At 39.3% G+C, this 12,123-nt stretch overlaps 1 protein-coding gene across 1 annotated transcript in view; it reads left to right on the top strand.

The window, feature by feature from the left end:
- The window catches only part of TEX11 (testis expressed 11), a 404,765-nt gene that overhangs the window by 279,577 nt on the left and 113,065 nt on the right, over window positions 1-12,123 (top strand). Inside the window, exon 17 of the mRNA XM_003272686.3 lies at window positions 371-473. Within this exon, the coding sequence (XP_003272734.1) occupies window positions 371-473 (103 nt within the window). The remainder of the gene's footprint in view (window positions 1-370; window positions 474-12,123) is intronic.

Raw genomic sequence — 12,123 nt, 5'->3', positions numbered from 1 at the left:
GCGACTTTACTTTTCTGTTTACCTCTCTGAGACCTCAGCTTTCCTTAGATTTTGCCTTGGTAATTCTTTTACTATCTTGTCAGTTGCTCTTTTGTTCTTTCTGGAAAAAAATTAATATATCATCCAACATTTTTGGTTGTTTTCAGCAGGAGGGTTGGTCTGACATATCTAACTTACTCTATTTCCAGAAGTATAACTCACTGTTACGTTAGCATTCTAGAAGAGCACTTCTGCAAATATTTTTCTTAGATTCATATATTTTCATTGTGAGTATCCCTCAGCCATTTTGACTACCTTAATGATATTAGTAAAATATGGTAAGTCCTTCCTTGTAGATTTTATTAAAAGGAACCAATGTTTTTCTTTCCAGGCCAAAGAGGCAGTGGCGGAAGCTGAACGACATGACCCTAGAAATGTTTTCACTCAATTTTATATATTCAAGATTGCAGTCATAGAGGGCAACTCTGAAAGAGGTATAAATTTTATTTGTCACTTATATTTGACTATTAACACAAAGAATAAATAATCCTCTTCAACCACAATGGGAAAAAACATTGTTTTTAAGACAGTAGAATTGAATATATGTTCTGTCTTTCCTATGTAAAGATGATACAACAATGCAAAAAGAAACCGTGGAAGTTTATATAAAAGTAAAAGAACAGTGGTTACCTATTGAGGGAATAGGAACTGGGCAAATGCGGGACAAGAATTAGGAGAAAGTCTTATCACTATGTACTTTTTTATACTTTTATTTAAACCAACCTATTCAAAAATTAAATTTAAAAAGCTGTGTGTGGGTGAGATTATACTAAAAACCCATATCAGTTAAGAATTGTCTTCAAAAAATGAAAGTTGGGGTACCTTTTGATTATTTTCACTTATTTGGGAGGTGATTGGTGAGAGATTTGGCCTTGAAATGGAGTTTCTCTCCACAGAGTGGACAGTCTTGGAATTTCACACATGACCCTCATCCCATTAATGTTGAGGCCTTTCCATTAAGTTAAGCATAGTTTCCTAGCTGGTGTGTCTGCATAGGCACATATATGTTGAATTGGTTATAGATATGCCTTTGCTCAGATATTAATGCCTTCAGCCCTCAGGTAGCGAATTAATCCTGAAGGAGTCTGAGCTCCAGACTGGTTGCCATTTGTTTGGCAGAAGTTAAGAAACTTAAATTAATGGATCCAAACAAAATGTATATGAATCCAATTAAACAACTGTTTATGGACACCTACTAGGTACAGGGGACTCTATTATTCACTCCATAAGAAAAAAGATCATTTATTTTACATTAAAAAAGAAATGTTCCAGAATAGTAAAGTATACCTGTATAATAATTAAGGAATAGTAAATTAGGGGTTAATATTGCTGTCATGTTCATCATCAAAGTTTTCATTAGAGACTTTTAGGCATTTGTTTTACTTGAAATACTGTGTTTAAGGGTAAAATAACTTGAAGCTTTTTTGCCAGTAAAAATGGCAAAAATATTAGTAAATTTCATTTAAATCTTTTGTTTTAACATTATTTTTTAAAAATTATTTTACTTTTTAGATACAACATCAGATCAACCCTTTTATTTCTTCTCCAGTTGTCTGTGACCATTTTTTAAAAGTCATGTATACTGAAGATACGTATAATAAATTTACTCTTGCTAGTGTATGGTCCTATGAGGTTTATATATGTTAAAAATTCTGAGTTTTGATAAGTGCATACAGTCATATAACTACCACCACAATGTAGAAAAAAAATACCTCAGGGCCCTTTACTGTTACTGCTTCTCACCACTTTCAGCCCTGGAAATCAGTGATCTCTTCTATCTCTATAGTTTTGTCTTTTCCAGAATGTCATATAAATGAAATCATATAGTATGAATCTTTTTGAGCTTCTTTCACTTAATGCATTTGAAACTCACCCATATTGTGTTTATCCACAGTTTGTTCTTTTTTATTGCTATGTGGCATTCCACAGCATGGAAATACCACAGTATGGAAAAATTCATTCACCAGTTGAAGGATATTTGAATGGTTTTCAGGGTTTTTTTTCACCTCTGAGACAAGTTCAAAGTTTTCAGTTTTGACAATTGTGAATAAATGTGCTGTAAAACATCTCTTTACATATATTCTGTGATAATAACATTGTTTTTTTGAGGTGGAGTCTCGCTCTGTCACCCAGGCTGGAGTGCAGTGGCATGATCTAAGCTCACTGCAATCTCCACCTCCCAGGTTCAAGCGATTCTCCTGCCTCAGCCTCCTGAGTAGCTGGGACTACAGGTGTGCACCACCACGCCCAGTTAATTTGATGATAATATTTTACTCCTGTAGGGTAAATATCTAGGAGTGGGATTGTGGACTTATATGGTAAATACATGTTTAACTTTATTAGAAACTGCAAAATTGTCTTCTAAAGCGACTATACAATTTCACCTGTGAACCAGCTGTGTTTAAGAGTTCTAGCTGATCTACATCCTCATCAGCACTTGAAATTGTCCACTTAAAAAAATTTAGCCATTCTGGGAGATTATTAAAAAGTCAAGAAACAACAGATGCTGGTGAGGCTGTAGAGAAATAGGAATGCTTTTACACTGTTGGTGGGAATGTAAATTAGTTCAATCATACCGGAAGACAGCGTGGTGATTCTTCAAGGATCTAGAACTGGAAATACTATTTGACCCAGCAATCCCATTACTGGGTATATACTCAAAGGAATATAAATCATTCTATTATAAAGATATATGCACACATATGTTCATTGCAGCACTATTCACAATAGCAAAGACATGGAACCAACCCAAATGCCCATCAATGATTGACTGGATAAAGAAAATGTGGTACATATACACCATGGAATACTATGCAGCCATAAAAAGGAATAAGATCATATCTTTTGCAGGGACATGGATGAAGCTGGAAGCCATCAACCTCAGAAAACTAATGCAGGAACCAAAAACCAAACACCACATGTTCTCACTCGTAAGTGGGAGATGAACAATGAGAACACGTGGACACAGGAAGGGGAACAACACACACTGGGGCCTGTTGGGGGCGGGGAGGGGAGGGACAACATCAGGACAAATAGCTAATGCATGTGAGGCTTAAAACCTAGGTGATGGGTTGATAGGTGCATCAAACCACCATGACACACGTATGCCTATGTAATAAAACTGCACTTTCTGCACATGTGTCCTAGAACTTAAAGTTAAAACAAATAAAAAAGAACAAAAATTTAGCTATTCTGATAGTGGGTAGTAGTGTTTTACTGTGGCATTAACATTTCCCTAATGTTTAATATTTTATATCCATGTATCTTTTTTGGTTGAGTGTTTGTACAAATCTTTTTCCCAGTTTCAGATAGGGTACTTTGTTTTATTATTACTGATTTTTGACAGTTCTTTATATATTCTGGATACAAGTTGTCTTTTTTAAAAACTTATTTTTTTAATTGGCAAATAAAAATTATGTATATATTGATCATGAACAACATGGTGGGTTTGCTTTATTTATTTATTTATTATTATACTTTCAGTTTTGGTGTACATGTGCACAACGTGCAGGTTTGTTACATATGTATACATGTGCCATGTTGATGTGCTGCACCCATTAACTCGTCATTTACATTAGGTATATCTCCTAATGCTATTCCTCCCCAGTCCCCCATTCCACAACAGGCCCTGGGATGTGATGTTCCCCTTCCTGTGTCCAGGTGTTCTCATTGTTCAATTCCCACCTATGAGTGAGAACATGCGGTGTTTGGTTTTTTGTCCTTACGATAGTTTGATGAGAATGATGGTTTCCAGCTTCATCCATGTCCCTACAAAGGACATGAGCTCATCATTTTTTATGGCTGCATAGTATTCCATGGTGTATATGTGCCACATTTTCTTAATCCAGTCTATCATTGATGGACATTTGGGTTGGTTCCAAGTCTTTACTATTGTGAATAGTGCCGCAATAAGCATACGTGTGCATGTGTCTTTATAGCAGCATGATTTGTACTTCTTTGGGTATATACCCAGTAATGGGATGGCTGGGTCAAATGGTATTTCTAGTTCTAGATCCCTGAGTAATTGCCACACTGACTTCCCCAATGGTTGAACTAGTTTACAGTCCCACCAACAGTGTAAAAGTGTTCCTATTTCTCCACATCCTCTCCAGCAACAACATGGTGGTTTAAAGATATGTATACATTGTGGAATGGCTAAATCAAGCTAATTAACATATACATTACCTCTCATCCTTTTTTTTTTTTCTTTTTTTCTGTTTTTTTGAAGCAAGGTCTTACTCTGTCACCCAAGTGGAAGTGCAGTGGAATGATCACGGCTCATTGCAGCCTTGACTTCCCAGGCTCAAGTGATCCTCCACCTCCATCTGTAGAGATGGAGTCTCACTATGTTGCCCAGGCTGGCCTCAAACTCCTGGGCTCAAGCAATCCTCCTGCTTCAGCCTCCCAAAGTGCTAGGATTACAGGCCTGAGCCATCACACCCAACCCTACCTCACATACTTAGCATTTTTTGTGGTGAGAACACTTAAACTCTCAGTGATTTTTAAGAATAGAATACATTGTTATGATCTATAGTCACCATGTTGTATAATAGATCTCTTGAACTTGTTCCTTCTACTCAACTGAAATTCTGTATTCTTTCACCATCTCCCTAATCTCCCCGACTCCTTAATCCCTGGTAACCACCATTCTACTTTGCTTCTATGAACATTCTATTCTGCTTCTATGAGGTCAACTTCTTTAGATTTCACATATGAGATCATGTGGTATTTATTTTTTGTGCCTGGCTTATTTCATTTAATATAATGTCTTCGAGGTTCATACTTTTTTTCATAAATGACAGGATTTTCTCCTTTTATTGAGGCTGAATAGTATTCCATTGTCTATATATACACCACATTTTCTTTATCCACTTATCCACTGATGAACAGTTAAGTTGATTCCATACCGTGGCTATTGTGAATAATGCTGCAGTGAATATGGGAGTGCAGACATCTCTTTGACATATTGATTTCACTTTTATTTGATATTCTACCATGTAGTGGGACTGCTGGATCATATGGTAGTTCTACTTTAATTTTTTGAGGAACCTCCGTACTGCTTTCCATAATGGCTATACTAATTTACATTCCCACCTACAATATGCAAGGGTTCCCTATTCTCCACATCCTTGCCAGCACTTGTTATCTTTTGTCTTTTTTATAATAGCCATTCTAGCAGATGTGGGGTGATGTTATCATTGTGGTTTTAATTTGCATTTCTCTGATGAGTAGTGATGTTAGACATTTTTTCATATACTTGTGGACCACTTGCTCACCTCCTTTTGAGAAATGTCTTTTCAGGTCATTTGCCCATTTTAAAATCAGGTTACTTGTTTCCTTCCTATTGAATTGTTTGAGTTTCTTATATATTTTGGATGTTAACCCCTTCTCAAATGCCTGGTTTGTAAATATATTCTCCCATTCCATACATTATGTCTTCACTCTGTTGACGGTTTCTTTTGCTGTGTAGAAGCTTTTTAGTTTGATGTAATCCCATGTGTCTACTTTTGCGTTTACCAATGTCATGGAGCTTTTCCTCTATGTTTTCTTTTAGTAGTTCTACAGTTTCCTGTCATATGTTTAAATCTTTAATCTATTTTGAATAGCTTTTTATATATTGTGAGAAAAGGGTCAAATTTTATTCTTCTGCATGTGGGTATCCAGTTTTACCAACACTATTTGTTAAAGAAACTGTCCTTTTCTCATTGTGTGTTCTTGACACCTTTATTGAAAACCAATTGACTGTAAATGTGTGGATTTATTTCTGGGCTCTCTATTTCCTTCCATTGGCCTATGTATCTGTTTTTCTGCCAATACCATGCTGTTTTGGTTAGTATGGCTTTGTAGTTTATTTTGACTTCAGGTAGTATGGTGCCTTCAGCTTTGTTATTTTTGCTCAAGATTGCTGTAGCTAGTCAGGGTCTTTTTGCTTCCATGGAAACTTCAGTATTTTTTTTTTATTTCTGGGAAAAAATGTCATTGGAATTTTAATAGGGATTGCATTGAATCTGTAGATTGCCTTGGGTAGTATGGACATTTAACAATATTTTTCCAATCCGTGAACATGGGATATCTTTCCATTTCTTTGTGTTTTCTTCACTTTCTTTCATCAGTGTTTTATAGTTTTTAGTGTACATGTCTTTCACTTCAACATTAAATTTGCTCCCAAATATTTTTGTAGCTATTGTAAATGGAATCATGTTCTTGATATTTTTTTTCAGATAGTTTATTGTTAGTATGTAGAAATGCTACTACTTTGTGTATGTTGATTTTGTATCTTGCTACTTCATTGAATTCACTTATTGGTTCTAATTTTTTTTTCATTGCATCTGTAAGATTTTCTATATATAAGATCATGTTATTTACAAGCAGAAAATTTAACTTCTTCCTTTCCAACTTAGATTTTTCTCATGCCTAATTACTCTGACTAGGACTTCCCGTTGTATGTTGAATAGAAGTAGTGAGAGTGGGCATCCATGTCTTCTTCCTTATTTTAGAGGAAACGCTCCCAACTTTTCACCATTGAGTGTGATGTTATTTGTCCATTGGTCATATATGGCCTTTATTGTGTTTTTTTTTTAAAATCATGAAATGATGTTGAATTTTGTGAAATGATTTCCATTTTTTGGAAGAATTTGAGAAGGATTGGTATTAGTTCTTTAAACGTTTGGTAGGAGCAGTGACGTCATCAGATCCTGAGCTTTTCTTAGATGGAAGGTTTTTTGTTATTCATTTAATCTCCTTATTCATTATTTGTTCACATTTTCTATTTCATTATGATTCAGTCTGGGTTTTATATGTCTAGGACTTTATCTTTCTTCTAGATTATCTAATTTCTTGGTGTATAATTGTTCATAGTAGTCTTATGATTTTTTATGTTTCTGTGGTATCAGCGGTAATGTCTTCTCTTTCGTTTCTTGTTTTATTTATTTGAGCCTTATCTTTTTTCTTAGTCTAAATAAAAGTTTGTCAATTTTGTTTATCTTTTTTTTTTTTTTGAGACAGTTGCTCTGTTTCCCAGGCTGGAATGCAGTGGCACCATCTCGGCTCACTGCAACCTCCACCTCCCAGGTTCAAGCAGTTCTTCTGCCTTAGCCTCCTGAGTAGCTGGGACTACAGGCCCATGCCACCATGCCCAGATAATTTTTTGCATTTTTAGCAGAGATGGAGTTTCACTACATTGGCCAGGCTGGTCTCAAAATTCTGACCTCAAGTGATCCACCCACCTTAGCCTCCCAAAGTGCTGGGATTACAGGTGTGAGCCACCATACCTGGTGGTTTTGTTTATCTTTTCAAAAAAACTAACTGTTACTTTCTAGTAAGACAAGTCTGGGTGGCAATGAACTCCCTCAGCTTTTGTTTGTCTGGTAAAGTCTTTATCTCTCCTTCATTTCTGAAGGATAGCTTTACTGGGTAAAGTATTAATTGGCAGGATTTTTTCTCTTCGGCACTTTGAATATATCTTCCCACTCTTTCGTGGCTTATGTTTGTGAAGAGCACTGCTATCTTTATTGGAACTCCTTTATATGTGATATGCTGCTTTTCTATTGCTACTTTCAGGATCCTCTCTTTTATGTTGATTTTTGACAGTTTGATTATAATATGTCTTGGTGTTGTCTTGTTTGGATTGTATCTTATTGGAGACCGATGACCTTCCTGTACCTGTATATTTATCTTTCCCCAGGTTTGGAAAGTTTTCTGTTGCTATTGATTGAAATGTGTTTTCCAGACCTTCATATCTCTTTTCTTCTTCTTGAACTCCTATAATTCAGATATTTGCCCTTTTGTTGCTGTCCCATAAGTCCCTAAGCTCTTTTTTTAATGAGGAAGATCTTTTTTTAATGTTATTATTTTTTTATTTCCAGCTTGTAAGTTCAGGGGTACATGTGCAGGATGTGCAAGTTTGTTACATAGGTAAACGTGTGCCATGGTGGTTTGCTGCATAAATCTTCCCATCACCTAGGTTTTAAGTCCAGCATCCACTAGCTGTTCTTCCTGATGCTCTCCCTCCTCCCAGCCCCCACCCTCCAGCAGGCCCCAGTATGTATTGCTAACCCCCATGTGTCCATGTGTTCTCATCATTCAGCTTCCACTTATAAGTGAGAACATGCAGTGTTTGGTTTTCTGTTCCTGCAATAGTTTGCTGAGGATAATGGCTTCCAGCTCCATCTATGTCCCTGCAAAGGACGTGGTCTCGTTCCTTTGTATGGCTGCATAGTATTCCATGGTGTATATGTACCACATTTTCTTTATTCAGTCTATCATTGATGGGCATAAGTTGATTATATGTCTTTGCTATTGTGAATAGTGCTACAATGAACATACGTGTGCATTATCTTTATAACAGAATGATTTATATTCCTTTGGGTATATACCCAGTAATGGGATTGCCAGGTCATATGGTATTTCTGCCTGTAGGTCTTCAAGGAATCACCATACTGTCTTCCACAATGATTGAACTACTAATTTACATTCCCACCAACAGTGTAAAAGCATTCCTTTTTCTCTACACGCAACCTTGCCAGCATCTGTTGTTTTTTGACTTTTTAATAATAGTCATTCTGACTGGTGTGAGATGGTATCTCATTGTGGTTTTGATTTGCATTTCCCTAATGATCAGTGATGTTGAGCTATTTTTCATATGTTTGTTGGCCATGTGTATGTCTTCTTTTGAGAATTGTCTGTTCATGTCCTTTGCCCACTTTTTAGTGGGTTTTCTTTTTTTTAAAATTTGCTGAAGTTCCTTGTAGATGCTGGATATTAGGCCTTTGTCAGATGGATAGATTGTAAAATTTTTCTCCCATTCTATAATTTATTTGTTCATTCTGATGATGGTTTCTTCTGCTGTGCAGCAGCTCTTTAGTCTGGGAAGGCACTTTATTGGCCTATCAAGGAACTATGGGTAGGCTGTTTTGCATGGTTCACATGTGGGCTGACTCCTGGAGTCCTTTGGCAGCCTGGCCTTTTTCCAGGATTAGCAGCTGGGTGGGCCTGGATGCCTAGGTCCATGGGGTTGGATCTGGAGCCTATATCCACTGAGGTGGACTTCTTGATTGGGTCTGAAGGATTGGGCTTGGAGCCTGTATCCAATGGGGCTGGCCTGAAGTTTAGGTCCCCATTGGCTGACCAAACACTAAAGTGGGCCTTGAGTCTGAATCTGCAATAGCCAGCCAGGTGGGAATGGGCCTTGTGCCTGGATCCCCTGGGATAGGCCTGGAGCCTGAGTCTGTAGGGGTTGGCCTGGCACTGGGGTGGGCCTCAAGCCTGAGGACTAGGGCAGGCCTCAGTCCTAGGTCAATGGGTGCTGGCCTGGAACCTCAGTTTGTAGGGGTGGTTTTGGAGCCTCAGTCCATGGGGGCTAGCCTGGCAGCTGGGTCTACTGGGATGGTACTAGACCCTTGGCCTGCTGCAGCAGGCCTGGACCCTGGGTCTACTGGAGCTTGGGGCCACTGAGACAGTCCTAGAGCCTGGAGCTGGCCTGGAGTTGGGGCAGATGTGGAGCCTCAGGCCACAAGGACTGGCCTGAAGCCTGGGATTGTGGGTACTAAATTGCTATTTGGAGACACACTGGCTGGCCTAGAGTATGGGGCTGTGGGGACCTGCCTGGGGCCTGGGTCTGTGGGGGCCAGCCTAGAGGATGGGTGTGTGTGTGCTAGCCTGGAGGCTAGGTCTGTGAGATCTGACCTGGGTCCTGGAGCTGCGGGAGCTGTCCTGGAACCTGGCTGCATAGGGGAAGTGCTGAGGCCTTGATCCATGGGGGCCAGCCCATCCCTAGGGTTTATTTAAATTGTCTTGGACCCTTGGTCTGCTGGAGCAGACTTGGACCCTGGCTCCACTGGAGTGTGGAGTGACATAAGCAGGCATGAAGGCTGTGTTCATGAGTGCCAGCCTCGTACCTATGGCCAGGGGTACAGATCTGGTATTGGGGCAGGCCTGTAGCCTGGGGCTTTGTGGGCTGACCTAGCTCTGAGGTGGTCTGAAAACCTGGGGTATGCCTGGATCCTGGGGCTGCAGGGGCTGGCCTGGCACTGAGTAGGCACGGATCCTATATCTACAAGGAGCAGCCTAGAGGCTGGGTCCATGGGTGCTGACCTGATGACTAGGGCTGTGGGGCTGGTCTAGTGCTGAGGCAGACCTGAAGCCTGGGGCTACGGGGGATCCAGCTTCATATTGGCAGCAGTCTGGTGCCTGGAAATACTGATGTCAGCCTCGTCCTGGTGATGGAGCCTGCATCTAAAGTCTGAGTCTGTTAGGACTGCTATGAGACAGGCCCAAAGCCTGGGACTAATGGGTCTGGTCCAGCACTGGAGCCAGTCTGGAGCCTGAATCCACTGGGGTTGGCCTGGTGATGTGGCAGTCCTAGAGACCAAGTCCTTCGGGCAGGTCTGGAGCCTGGGTCTGCAGGATATGACCTGGAGTCGGGGGCCATGGGGGCCTGCCCAGTGATGAGTTTTACTGCCGCCAGCCCATTGTTGTGGTATGAGGTAAATTCCAGTACTCACTTTCCTCTTCTTCCCCTAAGTGGAGGATATCTGTCTTCATGCTCTATGGCCTGGGGTTGGGGGAGGGGTGACATGGGTATTAAAAAGTTGTTGTTCCTACACTCTTCAATGCATCTTTTCTATTTCTGTGCTACAGCCAAGTGCTGCAATCTCTCACCTAGTTTTCTTAGCTTTTGTGGAGGTATTCCATGTGTGGATAGTTGTTCAAATTGATGTTCTTGTGGGGAATGAGCGCTGGAAAGTCCTATTCCACCATCTTGTTGATGTTCAGTGGACACAAGCTCTTTATCAGACATGTATTTTGCAAATTTTTTCTTTTTATTAACACTGTCTTTCATGAACAGAAGTTTTAAATTTCGACATAGTCCTATTTATTTTTCTTCTTTTATGGATTGTGCTTTTGGCATTGTAGTTGAAGAATCTTTGCCTAGTTCAAGGTGACAGAAAATGTCTCATGTTTTCTTCAAGAAATTTTAGTTTTAGGTTTACATTTATGTCTATGAACCATTTTTAGTTAATTTTTGCATTTGGTTCAAGGTATGGATTGAAATTTTTTCTTTTTGCACATGGCTATCCAATTGTTCCAGCATCATTTGTTTAACAAACTATTCTTTCTCTATTGAATGCCTTTGTGCCTTTATCAGAAATTAGTTGTCATATATGTGTGGATCTCTTTCTGGACTCTATTACATTCCATTCTTCTATTCATCCATCCTTACACTAATCCCATACTGTCTTTCTCAGTGTAGCTATGTAATAAATTTGAAGTCAATTTTATTATTATTTTCTATAATAATAATAATAATTATTACACTTTAAGTTTTAGGGTACATGTGCGCAATGTGCAGGTTTGTTACATATGTATCCTTGTGCCATGTTGGTTTGCTGCACCCATTAACTCGCCATTTAGCATTAGGTATATCTCCTAATGATGTCCCTCCCCCCTCCCCCCACCCCACAACAGTCCCTGGAGTGTGATGTTCCCCTTCCTGTGTCCATGAGTTCTCATTGTTCAATTCCCACCTATGAGTGAGAACATGCAGTGTTTGGTTTTTTGTCCTTGTGATAGTTTACTAAGAGTGATGGTTTCCAGTTTCATCCATGTCCCTACAAAGGACATGAACTCATTATTTTTTATGGCTGCATAGTATTCCACGGTATATATGTGCCACATTTTCTTAATCCAGTCTATCGTTGTTGGACATTTGGATTGCTTCCAAGACTTTGCTATTGGGAATAGTGCCACAACAAACATACGTGTCTTTATAGCAGCATGATTTATAGTCCTTTGGGTATATACCCAGTAATGGGATGGCTGGGTCAAATGGTAATTCTAGTTCTAGATCCCTAAGGAATCGCCACACTGACTTCCACAATGGTTGAACTAGTTTACAGTCCCACCAACAGTGTAAAAGTGTTCCTATTTCTCCACATCCTCTCCAGCACCTGTTGTTTCCTGACTTTTTAATGATGGCCTTCTAACTGGTGTGAGATGGTATCTCATTGTGGTTTTGATTTGCATTTCTCTGATGGCCAGTGATGATGAGCATTTCTTCATGTGTTTTTTGGCTGCATAAATGTC

This window comes from Nomascus leucogenys, chromosome X, assembly GCF_006542625.1.
Source record: "Nomascus leucogenys isolate Asia chromosome X, Asia_NLE_v1, whole genome shotgun sequence".
NCBI lineage: Eukaryota > Metazoa > Chordata > Mammalia > Primates > Hylobatidae > Nomascus > Nomascus leucogenys.
The sequence above is the reverse complement of the archived record's forward strand: the minus strand, read 5'-3'. Positions and strand labels throughout refer to the sequence as shown.